At 40.2% G+C, this 18566-nt stretch overlaps 1 protein-coding gene across 7 annotated transcripts in view; it reads right to left on the bottom strand.

Annotated features, from left to right (window-relative positions):
- PDE4D (phosphodiesterase 4D, cAMP-specific) overlaps positions 1–18566 on the bottom strand; it is a 2352803-nt gene that overhangs the window by 264732 nt on the left and 2069505 nt on the right. For all 7 annotated transcript variants that reach the window (XM_006891514.1, XM_006891513.1, XM_006891515.1 and 4 more), the window contains one exon: positions 1947–1983. In XM_006891514.1, the coding sequence (XP_006891576.1) occupies positions 1947–1983 (37 nt within the window). The remainder of the gene's footprint in view (positions 1–1946; positions 1984–18566) is intronic.

Below are 18566 nucleotides of genomic sequence, written 5' to 3'. Positions count from 1 at the left end.
ATATATATAGAGAGAGAGAGAGAGAGAGAGAGAGAGATTTGTTGTGCGCCACTAAGTTGGAACTGACTCAGAGCAGCTGACCCTCCAGCAGGTTTTCAAAGACATACTTTCAAAGGCACATACTTTGGGCATGTGCCTAGGAGGGACCAATCCTTGGAGAAGGACATCTTGCTCAGAAAGGTGCAGGGACAGTGCAGGAGAGGAAGACCCCGATGAGATGGACTGATACAGTAAATGGGGCAAAGGCGGTAAGTGTATTGGAGTCATTGAGACTGGCTCAGGACAGGAAGAGCTTCAGAGCTGTTGTACATAGGCTTAATGGCACATAACGACGACAATAACAACTCTTGATAATGATATTTATGGATTTATTTTACTTTTTTGTGTAAATTATGGTAATAAAAGGAAATTTGAAAGGTGTTAGAATTGCACATAATCTTGCCATGCAGACACTGCTATTATTTGCTTCTTAAAACAATATCTATTGGGATATTTTAGAGATGGAAGGATTTAGGAAGATTTTCTGATAATGCTACTAAAAATTATTAAGTATTCTATTTTCTAAAATTTACACTAAGTATTTTTTTTACCCTATACAATTTTCAGGGAGGGAGCTCTGGTAGTCTAATGGTAAGAACCTACACGGCCAACCCAAGGCACACAGTTTGAATCTACCAGCTACTCTGTTGAGAGAAAGATGGGTAATTTCTTCTCCTGTGATTTACTGCCTTTGAAAACCTACTGGAAGGTCAACTATGGATCAGACCTAAGTCCATGATACATAACAAAAACAACATATTTTAATCACTTAACAACCTTAAAAATGTGGGCTCTTGTGCTATTTTGCCATTTAACAGAGGAAGAAACAGGCCTCAAAAGAGTTGTTAATTCTCCCAAGACAAGCAGTTAGTAAGATGGCATGAATGGATGAGAGCCCAAGTGAACTGTCTTTTCACATTGCCTGTCATCCATCCCAGTCCCCTTATTTTACACACTGGCAGAAAAAAAGCCTGGAGAGTTAAATAAATTGCCCAAGGCCTATAGTTAACTCTGTCAACACTGATTGTAATCTTTATAACCTCTTAAGAGCACCCACATTGCAATATTTGACATTCATTATAGGTCAGGTATAGTTTTAAAATCAACGTCAACTCCCAGGTTAAATAATAGCCTTTATCCCATCTGCCTCCAGTGTTTTTCAACTTTAGTGACAACGCAGGGATCAGAGGGAAGCATTTTAAAAACACTGATGTCGGATCCCACACCCAGGTTTTCAGATTTAATAGATCTGGAGTCCAGGGCTGAGCCCTGGGGGTAGAGCTCTCCTGGCATTAGTGCAGCCAGGGTTCAGAAGCACTAGTGTATACAAAGACCTCCAGGCCATTAATGCATATATATGTGTGTGGATAGACTGATAGACATATAGAGATAGAGACAGATAGATACAGATATAGATATAGATATAGATGATATAGGTATATAGATTCCAAAAGACTTTAAATCATCTTATCACCTTCTTTTATTTTTGACATATGGTTAAAACTCTCATGCTTTATATACTTAGAGAGAACAAATAAAAATAAGCATATCTCACAGTTAAATCTTTGCACACATACATATAAAATAGAAGGTAAAGAAAACATCAGGCTAAAGCAGATTATCAAATTTCAAACACTGAACAAGTAACTCTTACGTGAATTAGGGAAATATGGGCCCATTTAACTGTATTACTTTTATGATTTGTTATTTAAAGAAAAGACACTCTTGGATTCATGAGTTTATCACAACAGAATAATAAGGCCAAGTTCGTGAACTTAAACACTGCCTTTGCATCATCTGAATGAACTTGACTTTGTATTTGTACTTGAATATGATTTAAAATCAAATTCATATCCAGAAACTAATCTCTGCCATTAAAGTTTCAAATCCGCAGGAGCTGTGCTTACCTGAGCAAATGGAGTCACGATCAAGTCATCTCCGTGTCTGAAAAAGAAACCAAAGCCTGTGTTAGCTGTGACCAGGAGCTCTGTGCCCACCTTGGGTCAGTATTAAGTGGTTAAGTTCCACGTTCATAAATTTTCATAGAGCATTACTGTAATTCCATCCTTATTCTTCTGCATGTATTCTTTCCAGCCAATGGACAGAAAAGACATCTTCAAGGAGGCAGATATTGACCATTGTCCAGTTCCCCGAGTAAACTAAGGCCCTTTCCCCCAATCAGTCAAGGTCCCTGTAGTTTATTAACCACAAGGAATACAAAAGAGTTAATACTGAGGTCAAGGTGTGTGGTCTGCCCATTGCTTTTGGCCTTTCCTGCAGGTATTAGAAATGCTGTGGAAGAGGCAGCAATAGCAGTGGCTTCAAGGGAGAGGCCCTGGACCAGCTAACATTTGAAAGTGATTAGCATCAAGTAAGAGTTCGACAGAGCAGGAACTGTAGACAGCCTGGGACTGCATCATGCACTAATAAAAACCCGGTCAAACTTTTCAACTGACTCACGCACCGGCCGCTGTCATTACCGGGGAATGTGACTTCATGTGTGCTGTTGCTGCAGCAACCTCAGCTACACCAGGCCTTGGGATGCAGGAGGAGCAAGGTGGCAGTAGGCGTGACTCTGAAGGTCAGGGAAAGGCATACTGGATAACCTTCTGCCTGGAGGAAGAGGAGAATCCTGGGGCCTAGAAAGAATTGTCATGGGATTTCTCAGCATGGATAGTGTGAGAAGGATTTGCAAAGTTTTCCCAGGACAGTGTTTGATCTATCTAGTTAAATCTCTTTAATCAGAGGTGAATGCACTGACTCTACTCAGGGTTTAGGGCATGACCCTAACTACCCTGTCACTGAGCCATTAGCTCACTCATCAACAATTCTGAAAAGGACTAGAGTGACCTAAGACAACGCTCACAAAACAAGCTGCATTACAGACACCTGTTTAATGTACTAGAAAAGTAAGGATACTGGTTTAAAGACTAAGTGCATCTGATCCAAGCCATGGTATTTTCAGTTGTTCTACATTTACGTCAGAGTTGAACAATGGATAAGGAGGACCAAAGAAGAATTGATGTCTTTGAGTTGTGGTGCTGGTGAAGAGAGCCAAATATACCACAGACTGGCAAAGAGCCAAGATATCTGTTTTGGAGAAAGCACAACGAGGATGCTCCTTAGAGGCAAGGATGGGGAAACCTCACCTCATGTATTTTAGACATGCTGTCAGGAGGTGGTAGTCCTTGGAAAAAAAGAGGAAATGCTGGGAGAAGTAGGTCAGTGAAAGAGGAGAATGCGCTAGATGAGATGAAAGGCAAAGTGACTATACCAATGATCCTGAGTACGTGGGAGGTCACGAGGACGGTGCAGGGTGGGGCAAATTTCCGTCTGTTGTTCACAGACTCTCTGTGCATCCTAGCTGACTCAATGACCCCCAACAACAATAGCTAAGAGCATACAGATGTCAGCAAATTGATGCTATGCCATTGTTAGGGTCATGCTCGAGTCATGTTGTTGTTGTTAGTGCCGCTGAGTCACCTGTGACCCATAGTGACCCTACATACAACAGCCCTAAACCCTGCCCTATTCTGTGCCAATCTCTTGTCTCCGACACACCTGTCCCCATTACTCCAGTCACTGAATCAATCCATCTCACCAAGGGTCTTCCCCTCCTGTGCTGTCTCTCCACTCTTCCAAGCATGATGTCCCTCTCCAAAGACCTGTCTCTCCTTACAACATGTCCAAAGTATGTCAAACAAAGCCCCAGAATCCTTGCCTCCGAGGAGCAGCCTGGTTTAACCGTCTCCAAGATGAACCTGTTTGTTTTCTTAGCAGTCCTTGGTATATTCAATACTCTTCTCCAGCACTACAGCTGAAAAGCATCAATTCTCCTCTGTCCTCCCTAGTCAATGTCCAGCTCTCTGACATATAGCAAGTGATTTCAAAGACTATGGCCTGTATCAGGCACACCTTAGTCTCCAGAGTGACATAGAGATCTTGAAAACAATAATGTAAAATACAAAATGCACATAATCCCCTCTAAACACACACAAGGACATATACATACACATAAACTCACACACAGAGCTCAAATACATTTTACAAGAAACTTGTGCTTATTTTAGACTCCATTGGTTCCAGAGTCCCATTTAGAGGTAGACTAGTTGTTAAGGTCACCCTCAGATCACACAGACACCTTGGAAATAAAAATGTTGAAAATACAAAGCAGGAAAAGTTACCTAGTTTCAAGGAACCACATATTATTTTTACACCCCTTGGTTCCAGAATTACATTTTCAGCAGGGCATTTTTGTAGACAGTTCAAAGAATCTCTGACTCTTTAAAGCCCAAGCAAACATTTTTATAATCATTTTACAGAGAAGACAGCTGAGGCTCAGAAAGACAGTAAGGTTGAAAAGTTACTAGGTGGTTCTTCTAGAATTTCAACCAAAAATGGTCTTCAGAGGCCAAGTGGAGAGTTGTTTTCACAAGAAATGTGAGGATAACATTTGTCATGGCAGGTGTGACCGTGAGAACATTGAAGTAAACGAAGACAAGAAACATCTTTCCTTTGAAGAAGCTTACAGTCCAGTGGGGGAGGCTGGCAAGTAATAATAAATGTCACCAAAAAAGTAAAATAAAGCATGTCCAGTGATAGAATGCTCGCCTTCCATGAGGTGTACTTGCACTTGATTACTGGCCTTTGAACTTGACACATACCTACCACTTGTCTCTCAGTGGAGGTTTACACATAACTGTGATACTGGAAGAGGTTATATCAAGCTTTTAGACCAAGGTGAACTAGGAAGACGAACCTGGGTATTATATTTCAAAAACCAATCAATAATAACCTGGCAGATCCCAAAAGCCCAATCTACAACTAGTCACGAGGAAGCATTAGCAGTGTGAGCTTCATCCCATCATACATGATCTCCAGGTGTTGGGGGCCAACACAATGGCAGCTAGGAAGTAAACAAGCAGCAATATCAAAAGTGCGGTCAGCACTTAGGAGAAAAGAAAAAGGAAAGTAGGATGAGGACCTCTGTAGGTAGGAGTCGTCAATAAGATGGTCAGGATATTCACCATCACAAGAACATGGAAACAGCCCAAGTGTCCAAACACAATCAAATGGATTGAGAAATTATGGTACATTCACACAATGGAATACTACACAGCACACAGGAACAATGATTTTGTAAATCACTATCTAGCTTGGGAGGCACGGGAGCAAAGTGAAATAACTCAGTCCCACAAGGACAAATACTGTACAAGACCATTATAGTAGAAGGTGTATGAGGATCCAAGGCGGGAAGTGGAGGACAGAAGGACGAGGATGGGCGGCAGGGGGGTTGGGTAATCATGTTGTTGTTAAGTGCTGTTGAGTCGAAGATGACTCACAGTGACCCTATGCACGAAAGACATGGACACTTGTATAACTTTCATCATTTCTCCTTATTCCTAGAGTTTCCAGAGGCAAGCTATTTTAGAAGTAGATGCCACTCTTGCTTCCAAGCTTGTGTTAACTGGGGAGCTCCACCAAACACTGTCCACCATGGGTAGCCATTATCACATTTGACACATCAGTGTCACAGTGTTTAGCATCACAGCAACCATGACTTACCTCTACACAGCAAATGTACAGACCAGTGCTATGCCACTTAGAAGAATGTTTGACCAAAAACAATTAAAACCAGGCCTTAGAGCTGCATATTAAAATCGTTCACCTTTGCCTTGGTAGCATAATTTTCTGCCCATTACGCCAGCAGAGCTCTCTCACACACAATTTGATGGGTGGAGGATGAGATGGGAAAGGAAATAGGAAAGATCTAGTGTGAAAAACAAGGTATACGAACTTTGTAAGTAAACCAGTATAAAATAAAAATTTTGTTTAAAAAAAATATGGCCAGGGTAGCATTCCAGAGAAAGTGAGAGAGGTAGCCAAGAGATACCAGAGCTGAAGAGCAGTAGAACACAGGCTCTGTGTCGGATCTGATGTGAGTGCTGAAGGAGTGATACGGAGAGCAGTATAGCTGCAGTAGCAAACCAGGACAGTGGAGGTCAAGGAGGAAAAAATAATCTTGGGCTTGAGGATGGACAAAAGTGACCTAGTGATTCCAGAACATAGCAAAACAAGGCAGGTAATGCAAGAAATGTGGAGAGTTGTTAGCCAGGCAAAACCCCATTATAGTCTGAGAATATGACATGTAAATGAACCTGCACCTTTTTACATGCTGATGGATGCTCAGGCTAGAATTCAGCTCTGGCACGTACTAGCTGTGTGAATTGGGAATATTGTGAAATCACTGTTTTTTTTTTTTCTTGAGCTCTTCACCTAAGGGAGCTCTGGTGGCCCAGTGATAAGGAGTTGTGCTGCCAACCCAAAGGTCAGTGGTTCAGACCCTCTAGCTGCTCCACAGGAGAAAGATGGGCAGTCTCCTCCTGTGTAATTTACAGCCTCTGAAAACCTGTTGTAGGGTCAGCTCTGAGTTAGTTCTGACTCAATGGAACAGAACAACAACTTTATCTATGGACTGAAGATAATAATAAACCCTGTCTATAATAGAATGTATCATGTTGGCTTGGGATTAAACGAGTTAATAATGTGACTATTCATGCACTCATTGCCGTCAACTTGGAACCAACTCGTGAGTGACCCTCCATAAAGCAAGGTCAGGATGACTGGCCAAGGAAGACATCTAGCTAGGCAGCTCTGGACATCATTTAGAAATTCACCATTTAGTTTTCATATTTCTGCTTCCATCAGATGCAACGCCATTTGGATTTCTATTTGTTGCTGTGCCGTGTGTAGTCTACTAGGAACAGAGTCATAGCTGACTGTCAAGTGGGTTTTTAGAGGCAGTAAATAGCTCAGGAAGAGATTGCCCATGATGAAATATTTATATATTATATTCAGAATAACATAGGAGATGCTACGATGGAAGTTCTATTGGAAAACAATTATTCCATGATGAAAGATGTATTAAACATGTCAATGTACGTCCACTCAGTTTGGCAGTTAAATAAATTATTAACTCACTTTAACATACAACCACAAGAATGACTATGCTGATATTTATTTGCACATACTTGTGCAAGCACCCTTTGCCTTCCACCAGTAATTATACTTCACACAACTTGCTCACCAGGAACTGGGAGGAAACAGTCCTTAACTATGTCCCTGCACTGACATTCACTGCCCAGTAGGTGTCAGACAGTCAAAACCAAAGTACCATGAAAACTAGACGCTTCCATAAGGTACATTCTTTGTGTTCAATTTTTATTATTTTAAATTGCTCACAGTTCTGACTACAAAGTTTACCTTCTAAGAACTAAGTCCCTGGGTGTTGTGAATGTTTAATGCACTAGCTGCAAAATGAAAGGCTGGAGGCTGGGGTCCATCACAAATGAACTTTGGAAGAAAAAACTGGAAATCTATTTCAGAAACAACAGCCTTTAAAAATCAAACAGCAATAAATAAATAAGCAAGGAGCACAGAAGCACAAATAGCACACATGGAGTCACATGGCTTGGAGACAATTGAATGACAACTTGTTTTTCAGCCAGATGAAGTGGGGTTGGGGCAGATTTTAGTGCCACATAAGACACATTAGTTCCCCAAAATAGAAACTTCTGTTATTGTTAAGTGCCATTGAATCAGTGTGACTCACAATGACCCTACAATGGTCCTGAGCCCTGTCATATCCTGTGTCATCCTCACAATCTCTGTCACACTTGGGCTCATTGCTACAGTCATTGCGCCAGTGCATCTGTTTGAGGGTCTTCTTCTCTTAAGCTGACCCTCCACCTTCCCAAGCATGATGTTCCTCTTCAAGAAATAGCTTCTCCTAACAACATGCTTGGGCCCAAGAAACTGACTAAGAAGTTCAACTCCTCTTTTCCTAATGAGTGCTTATTCAAATGCCAACTCCTTGATGTCAGTTCCAAGTGATAGCAACACTTCAGTGGGTTTTTAAGGCTGTCAGCACAATGGAAAGAGGCTGCCCACCTTTCTCCCTCAAAACAGCTGGGAATTTAAACCACTGAAGATGAGCAGAGTTTGGGGTAGCCTCTCAAATCCCAACAGGACTATGCTATCAGATTTCCCTGAATACTGGCTGTTGTTGTTAAACGCCAAGGAGCCAAGTATGACCCATAGCAACCCTATGAACAACAGATCTGAATCCCCGTCCTGTCCTGTGCCATCCACATCACCTCTGATACACTTGAGCCCACTGCTGCAGTCGCTTGGTCAATCCGTCTTGCTGAGTCTTCTCCTTCCTTCGTTGGCCCTCTACCTTTCCAAGCATCACGTCCCTCTCCAGTGAATAGCGTTCTCTAGCAACATGCCTAAAGTATGCGAGATGAAGCTTTGCCATTCTTGTTTCCAAGGAACATTCTGGCTGCACTTTTTCCGAGATATCATCTGTCTGTTGTTTTGGCAGTCCACAGGATATGCAGCACTCTTCTCCAGCATCACAGTTCAAAGGCATAGATTTTATTGTTTTTGTCACCTTTATACATTGTCCAGCTCTAAAAGGCATAGCAAGTGACTGAAAAGATCATGGCTTTCAGACGAAAATCATGTTCCTCAGTACTACAGAGAGGTTCCTGACAGTGCACTTTTCCAACGCCATACATCTCCTGATCTCTTGACTGCTGGTACGAAGCACGTTGATTTGGGGTTCCAAGTACTGACTAGAGACTTGAAATTGTACCTCATGATGACACTGGGTTTTTTTTTAAGATTGTATAAATTATCTTTCATTCAAGTAACAGAAACAAAACAACAAACTTTAAAAAAGAAGCAACAGAGATCTGCTTTAAGGAGAATACATGAAGAGTTTTTGGTGTTTTAATTGGAGTTTTTGTGGAAACAGGAAGAGAGTGAGAGCTGAGAGGAAGAGAAAAACAAAAAAGCACACTGCATGTGCAAAGGGCCTTTCGCATCAGGGAATACCTGTGTGCTGAACTCTTGGACGAGGAGAGGTTGGGTGAGAGAGAGAAGGAGTAGTTAAACATATATGCAGAGAAGGGCAACAACACCAAGAGAATGTTTAATTTTCAACCTTCTCTCACAAGCTCTTTTTTGAGGTACAGGCTGAGAGATCGGGCCACCTACTATTCAAGGATGGCTTCAGCACCATCCTGCACCTTCTTCTGGGGACAATCCCACCCTACCAACACCACTTTGCATGCTCAGCTCTGTATCTTGCTTGACTCCACAATCAATACTCTTGGCACCAGCAGTCAGGAAATAAAAAAAACTAGTTGCATTAGGAAAATCTGTTGTCAAGGACCTCTCCAGAGTGCTTAAGAGCAATGATGTCATTCTAGAGACTAAGGGACACCTGATCCGGGCCATGGTCCTCACAATTGCTTGCTATGCATCCAAACGCTGAACAATGAATAAGAATGACAAAAGTAGAATTGATGCCTCTGAGTTGTGGTGCTAGAGAAGAATATTAAACATACTATGCATGGACTGCCAAAAGAATATATAGGTCTGTTCTGAAGAGAGAGAAACCAGTTTGCTTCTTGTAGGCAAAGATTTTGAAGCTTCAACTCACATTCTTTGAATATGTCAACAAGAGAGATCTGCCTTTGGAGAAAGACTTCATGCTTGAAAGGACAGAGGATTAGCGCAGAAGACAAAAACCTGGATAAGATGGATTAATACAGTGACTATGGCAATTGTATCAGAGATGGTAAGATAGGCTTCTCAGGATAGGTCAGGTTCAAAGCTATTGTTCATAAGGTCAGTACGGGTATGTATGTATACCTGCATTATGCGTGTATGTACGTACACATGTATATGGGTAAGAAGCTGTGATGCAATCCCAAAGGCACATTGTTTGAATCAACCAGCCATTCCACAGGAGATTGATGGGAAATCGCCTCCTATGTGATTAACTGCCTCTGAAAACCCACTGGAGGGTCAGCTACGAGTCAGTTTTGACTTGATGGCACACAACAACATGGATATGTATGTATGTATGTATGTATGAAGAACTCTGGTGGTATTTTTAAGTGCCTGCCTTCAGAGCAAAAGTTCAGCAGTTTGAACTCACCAGTAACTCCAAAGGAGCAAAGACTTGAATATCTGCTCCTGTGAAGATTATTCTATGAGGTAGTTGCAATCTGTTACATGGGTCACTATCAGTTAGAATTGACCCCCAGCACACAACAGCATGTATGTAGACATAAGGGATACAAAGCAGGTGTATTACCTGAGGGATACATGAGGAGTACAATGATAATAGTCACAGCAGAGAACAAACAAGTATGCAGGAAGTTTGAGAAAGACTGGATACATCACTTCAGGTCTTCGTGGGAGTCAGAAAGACACTGGCCTGCTCAGTGCCCTGCCCAACTCATCCATGCTTACATTAGAAGTCACCGTCTTTTCTTCCAGCTTCCTCCAGAGTCACACCTCTTCTCTTTCATGCCTTGTCTCTTTAACAGGTAAAAAATTACTAACCAAAGCCAGCATGCCTGGAGGCAGGAAACTCAAAAGTTCAAAGGTACTGTATTCCTATTGTATTGGGTTATCTTCCTTTTACTCAAAAGAAGAATGCCAAAAGAGTAAACAACACCTACTCCATATGCTTTCCTCATCCTTCTTTTATGTCTGTATGCTTGAGTTCTTTATCTTTTAAGTCATCATCAATATAGCAAAGAAACTACAAGAGGTAAATTCAAAGTTGTTGTTGTCATTGATTGCCTTGAGTTGAGCACACTCATTCATAGCTACCCTATGAACAAAAGGCCTGATGCCTTATAGACATTTATCCAAGTTCATAGAGTTTCTGGAGGCATGTTGTTTAAGAATTGGATGCCACTCCTCCTTACTGGGATCATTCAAGCATTTAATTATTCAATTATTTAAATGTGGGTAAGTTTATGCATGGGAAAACGAAGAGTTACCAAACTCACAGAGTACTGAGTTGCTGCTTAGGGTGACGGACAACTTGTGGAAGGAGATAGTGGTGATGGTTAGACAACATGGTGACTGTTATTAACACACCTTAGGGATATATTTAAAGGCAGTTAATGACATAAAGAAAATTTTAAAAGCCTCTATTACCTTAAAAATAAAATCCAGCCTGATATTAGAATTTTGTAAACTAGTTAATTTCAAAATAAAGTTAAAGCACATTAGACAGGCTACCTTTCTGTAATCCTACTACCAAAAAAAGATGCAATTCACTGATTAACAGAAAGTTTAGTTAGCCACAAATGAACAGTGTGAAGAAATATGACACTGAGCATGAGGGTTCAAGACCACAGTCTTGGAGGCCAATAAGGCTAACAGAAAGTAAAGAATACAAGATGAATGTCTATGCTTTATTGATTATGCAAAGGCATCAGACTGTGCAGAACCTAACAAGTTATGGGTAACATTGAAAGAATAGTAATCACGAGGCACCTAATTGTACTTAGGTGAAACCTAAACCTAGACCTGGAGGATATTGTGTGAACACAGCAAGAGAATACTACATGATTTAAAACTGGGAAGTGAGTGCATCAGTGTTGTGTTCTGTCTCATACCTATTCAATCTGTATGCTGAGCAAATTATTAGAGAAGCTAGACTATATGAAGAAGAATATGGCATCTAGATTGGAAGAAGACTCATCAAGAGACCTGTGTAATGCAGGCAGATGTCACAACCTTGCTTGCTGAAAATGAGAAAGACTTGAAGCACTTGTTGCAGAAGATCAAAGAATACAGCCTTCAGTGTGGATTGAATTTCAATTTACAAGAAAACCAAAGATTCTTACCACTGGACTGAGAGATCCATCACGATAGATAGAGAATGATTGAAACTGTCAACAATTTCATTGTACTTGAATTCTCAATTAACATCCTTGGTACCAGCAGTCAGGAAATCAGGAAACATATTGCATTGGAAAAGTTCTCAGGAACCTCTCCAAATTATTGAGGAGTAATGTTATCAGATTGAGGACCTGATTCAGGCTATGATCCTTCTAATCACTTGCTATGCATCTGAGAACTGGACCATCAATAAAGATGATAGAAGAAGAATTATGTATGCCTTTGAGCTGTGATGATGGAGAATAGTACTGAACATCACATGGACTGCCAAAGAACAAACAAATATATCTTGGAGATGGTGATGCCAGGGTGCTCTTTGGAGCCAAACTGATGAGGCTTCACCTCATACACTTAAGTTGCTAGGAGGGGCTATTCCTTGGAAAGGGACATGGTACTCAGAAAGGACGAGGGTCAGCAAAAGATTAGTAGGCCCTTGAGCAGTTGGATTGACAAGGTGACTACCACAGTGGACTCTAATGTGTCAACAACAAGGTTAACTGGCATAACTGTCCAAAAAGACAATGTTCAACATTTTACTTTGATGAGGAACAATTAGAGTATTAAAAGCTTGTGAGTGGCCATCTAAGGTGCTTCTAATTTCTTACTATTCAGAGCAAAGAAAACAAACACCAAACAAAAAAAAAGCTGAAGAAACAAACAAACAAAACCCATCTTCACTTCCACCTCCATGCCAGGGTCTACTTCTGCTCGGTGGCTGTGGTTGGAGATTCCAGGGCAGTGGGATGGCTAGAAACATAAGAATATAATTAATCCAAAGGGCTAACATAGTATGAGAATGCAGCCTCCACAGCCCTGAGACCATAAGAATTAGTACCTGCCTACCCTGCTGACTTTGAAAGGATCCCAACTTTGAAAGGAAGCCTCAAACAGAGTTAGAGAAAAATGGTGATCAAAAGTCAATTTCAAGAAAGAAGACCAAGTTCTTGGGCCTGGCCTGATCAAGACTTACAGAATCTCCATGACTACGCACCCTATTAAGTAATCTCTGGTGGTCTGATGGCAAGAAGCTGTGCTGCAATCCCAAAGGCATGTGGTTCAAGGCCACTAGATGCTCTTCAGGAAAAAGATGGGTAGTCTCCTCCCGTGTGATTAACAGCCTCTGAAAACCCACTGGAGGGTCAGCTATGGGTTGGTTCTAATCCTACAGAACACAACAATGATGCCCTCCACTTGTTCTTCAAGCCTGGAACTGAACTCAGTCCCATGGCTCAATTTTCAGGAATCTAATACCAACCACATTGGGGAGTTACGCATTCACCAGAACAATCAGCCAATTCAGACCAAAGGGGCACATTCCCTCAAAATGTAATTAAAATGGAAGCTTATCGGACTTTTCCCCAGATATTCTCTTAAAAAGTTATCAATTTGGGGTCTATAGGTGCTCATATGACTTGTAAAGCACATACTCCTATGATAGAGGAAATGAACTTAGTGTTTGTACAACACTATCTAAACTTTAACATAATTTCTCATTTATTCATCCAAAACAAAAATTGCCTTAAAATGTAATCTTGAATTGTATAAAACTGTTATTGTACAATGAGTATAAGTATCCAGGAGGGGTGGGAGAGGCTAGAAGCTGAGAGATGTGGATGTGCAGGGGGAAGGGGGGGTTAATCATTGGGTTGTACAATTTGATGGGCGCAGGGGTGAGGGAAATTGAAAGAATTTGTTCAAATTTATATTTGAATTTTGTAAAAAAACTAGTAGAAAAAAAAGAATTAGTATTTAAAAAATTTGAAATAAAATTGTCATTCTACTAACCATGCACTATTATACTTTCCTTTGTAACTAGGCTAATAATTTTTTATTTGAAAAGTTATTGTTTGTAAATGTAAAGAAGGCATCTGTGGTTGCCTTGTTATAAAGTCTATTGATAAAAAAATTATTATTTTTATATAAGACAAAAGGCAATCTGTTTTCAAAGTTATTTATGTTTTTTATAATTATTAGATATGTATAAGCATGTTTACTACAGGATTCTTACTTACTAAAAAGAAATACCATAGAGGAATGTTGCCCGTTTATGGAACGATCAGGTCACATTTCTTTCCAGCACCATTATCTCCTAGACTGAGGCTTGGTGGAGGGAAGAAGGGCCTGGGACAGGGTTGAGTACGCCAGCAGGCTCACTGTGTGTTCTAGGAACAGGGTCTTCTTTCACAGTCTAGCTTCTGTGACAGTTCCTTCCTTAATCGCAGTGGCTCTACCCTCCTGGGATCCTGGTGGAAAGACTGATGGGTAGCTAGTGCCAAAACTGTAAAGATCTTCAGGCAGTGGGGCCAGGACATAGTGAGAAAGGGCTTGCTCAGCTTGAGGGCAGTGACAGCAGTAGGTTTTATGGGTCCCCCTCTGTCCCGGGCACTGTGCTTCAGCAACACGCGGTATTTAATCCTGATGACTCTGCAGAGAGTGGATGCTGAGATTCCCACTCTGAGGGAAGGAACTTGGCTCCAAGAGCTTAAGAAACTCAATGACTGTTCTGTGGGCAAGCAGGAGAGGTCGATGGTTTCCACATGAGGACCTGTACTTGCCCAACAGAATGTCCAAAGTTCTTGTCAAAAGAAGAACAAACACAGACCCAAAATACGAAGTTTCAAAAAGTTAAACTTATTTATTTTGAAAATTCTCCTTTCTTTTAAGATTATACCTTTTCATTTGAACTGAAGCGAAAAATACCTTCTAAATACGAAGTGATTACGTATATCTATTGCAACTTTCTAGTTATTGATCTTTACTAGATCTGTCTCCCAGGTGTTTTTGTTAACTTACCCCCGCACCCCCAATGGCACCAGAATAAGGAGATCCCGCAGGAGGGTTATTGCATTGGGCACGCTTACTGTCAAGAATCTTTCCAAAATACTTAAAGAGTGATAATGTCAGTTTGAAGACTAAGGTATGCCTGATTCAGGCCATGGTCTTTTCAGTCACTTGCTTTTCATCTAAACCTAGGCAATGAACAGCATGGAAGAAGAAGAATTGATGCCTTTGAACTGTGGTGTTAGAGAAGAATACTGAATACCCCATGAACTGACAAGAGAACAAACAGATAAATATTGGAGAGTGTGCAACCAGAGTACTCATTGGAGGCAGAGACAACGCTCCATCTCTCATATTTTGGACATGATGTTAGAAGAGGTTATTTCTTGGAAAGGGACATCATGGTTGGAAAGATGGGGGGGTCAACAGTAGAGAGGAAGATCCCAGTAAGATGTATTAACACAGTAAATATAGTAATGATCTCAAGTGTGCCAGAGTTAAAGAGGCTGGCACAGGATAGGACATGATTTAAGGGTTGTTATGAGCTTTATTTGATTGGATGGCACCTAACAACAACAACCTAACATAAAAACAAGACCAAAAAGCAAAGCAACAAAAACAAACCAAAAACTCATGTCCATCGACTTGAACCTGAGTCACAGCTGACCCTTCATTGGGTTTCCTAAGCTATGAATCACATAAGAGAGATTGCCAACTTGCTCCCATCAAGCAGCTGATGGATTTAAACCAACGGAAAAGGTGGCCTTATCCAACACACTTCCTGATAAAGACACTGAGCAAAATTGGAATAGAAGGAAATTTCTTTAACATAGCAAAAAGCATATATGCAAAACCAAGAGCCAACATCATTCTCAATGGAGAAAGACTAAAAAGCATTTTCTTTGTGAACAGAGAAGGATGCCCATTCAATATTGCACTGGAAGTGCTTCCTAGGGCAATACAACAAAAGAAGGAAATAAAAGGAATCCAGATTGGCAAAGAGATGGTTAAACTATCACTATATGCAGATGATATGATTGTGTACACAGAAAACAGACTCAACAACAACAACAAAAGAGCTAGAGTGACAGGATATAAAATCAATATCCCAAGTCAGTGGGATTCTTCTAGAGTAACAAAGAGAACTCAGAGAAGAAAACCAAAAAGGTAAGGCTATTTAAAATAGCCAATCACAAATTGAAACACTTAGGAATAAATCTAACTACAGATACAAAAGACCTATACAAAAAACCCTACAGAACATTTTTGAAAGACACAATAAAAGACCTAAAGAAATGGAAAAATGTGCCCTGTTCACAGAGAGGAAGATTCAATATTCTGAAAATGACAATCTTACCAAAAGCAATCTACATGTTCAATACAATTCCAATGCAGATACCAAATTTCTTTTTCAAGGAGATTGAAAGGGGAATTGTCAAGTTTATTTGGAGAGGAAAGGGACTCTGAATGAGCAAAACACTTCTGAGAAACAAAAACGAAGTGGGAGGTATAGCACTCCCTGATCAAAACCTACTACACAGTAGTAAAATCCCAAACAGTAAGGTACTGGTACAATGACAGGCACATAAACCAGTGGAACAGAATTGAGACCCCAGAAATAGACCCAGCTTTTTATGGTCAGCTGATATTCGGCAAGGAAACAAAACCCATCTAATAGGGAAATGATAACCTCTCCAACAAATGGTGCTGGCAAACTGGACTGGTACCTGCAGAAAGCTGAAGCAGGATCCACATCTCACACCAGACATAAAAATCAACTCATAGTGAATCAGAGACCTGGGAGTAAGGCCCCAAACCATTAAGTTCATAAAAGACAAACTGGGATCAAGCTTAGGAGGCTGAGGCTTTTGTATAAAGAGACTGCCAAATACAGCCATAAATGTACAATCTGAAGAGGATAAAATTGATGAATGGGACTTTCTAAAGATTAAATCCCTGTGGATACCAAAATTGTTTTCCAATAAGGTGAAAAGAAAACCCACAAACTGGAACAAACATTTGATAATATCATCTCAGACTAGAGTCTCATAACGAAAGTTTACAGTCCTACAGGGCCTCCACAAGAAAAAGACTGATAATCCAATTACAAAATGGGCAAAAGACATGAAAAGAATCTTCACAAAGGAAGATATTTGAATGGCTAACAGACACATGAGGAAATGCTCTAAATCACTGGCAATAAGAGAGATGCAAATCAAAACCAGAATGCATCTCACCCCAATAGCAGTGGCAAAGTTTAACAGGACAGCAAGTAATAAATGTTGGAGAGGATGTGGTGAGAATGGAACTCAGATACACTGTTAGTGGGATTGTAAAATGGTACAACCACTCTGGAAGGCAGATTGGCACTTCCTCAGAAAACTAAACATGGAAATTCTCTATGATCCAGATATTCCACTGCTTGGGATATAGCCCAAGAAAAGGAGAACTGAAGCACAAACGGAGACCTGTACACTAATGTTCATCACAATATTATTCAACATCACAAGAACATGGAAACAGGCCAGATATCCAATCACAATTGAATGGATTGAGAAATTATGGTACATTCACACAATGGAATACTAGTGTGCACACAGGAGCAGTGACTTTGTAAATTACCTAACTTAGGAGGGACTGGAGAGCATTATGCTTAGTGAAGCAACTCAGTCCCATAAGGACAAATACTGTATAAGAGAATGAGTAGGAATATGTAGAATAAGTATGAGGAGCCAAGGGAGGGGGGTAGGTGGAAGCAGAGGGGTGAAGATGGGCATGGGATGGGTGTCGCACAATTGATGAGGGTAGGTGACTGAAGGAAATGGAAAAGATCTGATGTGAAAAACAATATATTTGAAATTTGTAAATAAACCAGTATAAAAAAAATTAAATAATAAAGAAGTAAATATGCAAATCTGAGGTAAAAAAAATCCCATAACAACAACAAAAAGTGTGGCCTTTTGGTTAACAGTGCAACTGCCTTTAAATTATAAGATCAGAATATTAGTACATTTATCTCAAGGAATGGGAATATACAGTGTACCTGTATTTAAGAGCATATTTAAAATAACATTTAATTTTTAGCACATCATACAGCTTTCTGGATGCTCAAGAGGACTAAATTCACATTCAGAAGTCACATAGAAGTTCATATCCTAGAATCCAGAACAAAATATGGGACTTCCTGCAGTGATGAATTTATTCTTTATCTGTGCTGTCAAATACAGTATAATCACCTGTGGGTATTTAGTGCTTGGAATGTGGCTGGTAGAATTGAAGAAATTGGATTTTACTGTTTTTATGTAATTACTTTAAAATCAAGTCACACTTGCTTTATAGAATTGGGCAGAAATCCTCAGCTTTCTTTAAGCTTAAGGGCAAAAGAGGTTTAGTATATTAAAACTCTTAATTGTTTTGGCAAAGACTTTAAGCCAAAAGATTGCCAAACTGTCCATCAAGATGAAATAAAGATGTTAGCTTGATTTGTTGATTACTTGCAGATTGTTGTAATGTCTAGCATCAGCAAATGATCAAAGTCATCAAGGTTGAGGCTTAATGACCTCACATCTGAGGAACTTCGTGTGTGTGTGTGTGTGTGTGTGTGTGTGTGTGTGTGTGTGTGTCTGCGTGTGTTCTCAGACAAGACATATTTGAGTCTAATCCTGCGATTTCTGAAATGGAACAAATGATATTTTTTTTTAAATTACTGTATATGGTAATTTTGAAGATCAAGTGTTGTAAATCTGCATTAAATGAAAAAAGTATACTTATGCCAGGCATAATGGACACAAAAATAGTCTTAAACTCCAATGATCATGAAGATGGCACAAGATCAAGCAGCATTCTTAGTAATACTTAATTTTGTTAGACATAATAAGATAATTAGGAGTTGGCATGGTATAGTAGATTGTTCAAAAATGACTTGCTTAAGCATTGGGTTTGACTTTCACCACATGGCTGGGTGGTGA

Source organism: Elephantulus edwardii, unplaced genomic scaffold (assembly GCF_000299155.1).
Source record: "Elephantulus edwardii isolate Elephantulus edwardi_28Jun2011 unplaced genomic scaffold, EleEdw1.0 scaffold00099, whole genome shotgun sequence".
NCBI lineage: Eukaryota > Metazoa > Chordata > Mammalia > Macroscelidea > Macroscelididae > Elephantulus > Elephantulus edwardii.
Note: the sequence above shows the minus strand (reverse complement) of the source record. Positions and strands in the feature narration are given on the sequence as shown.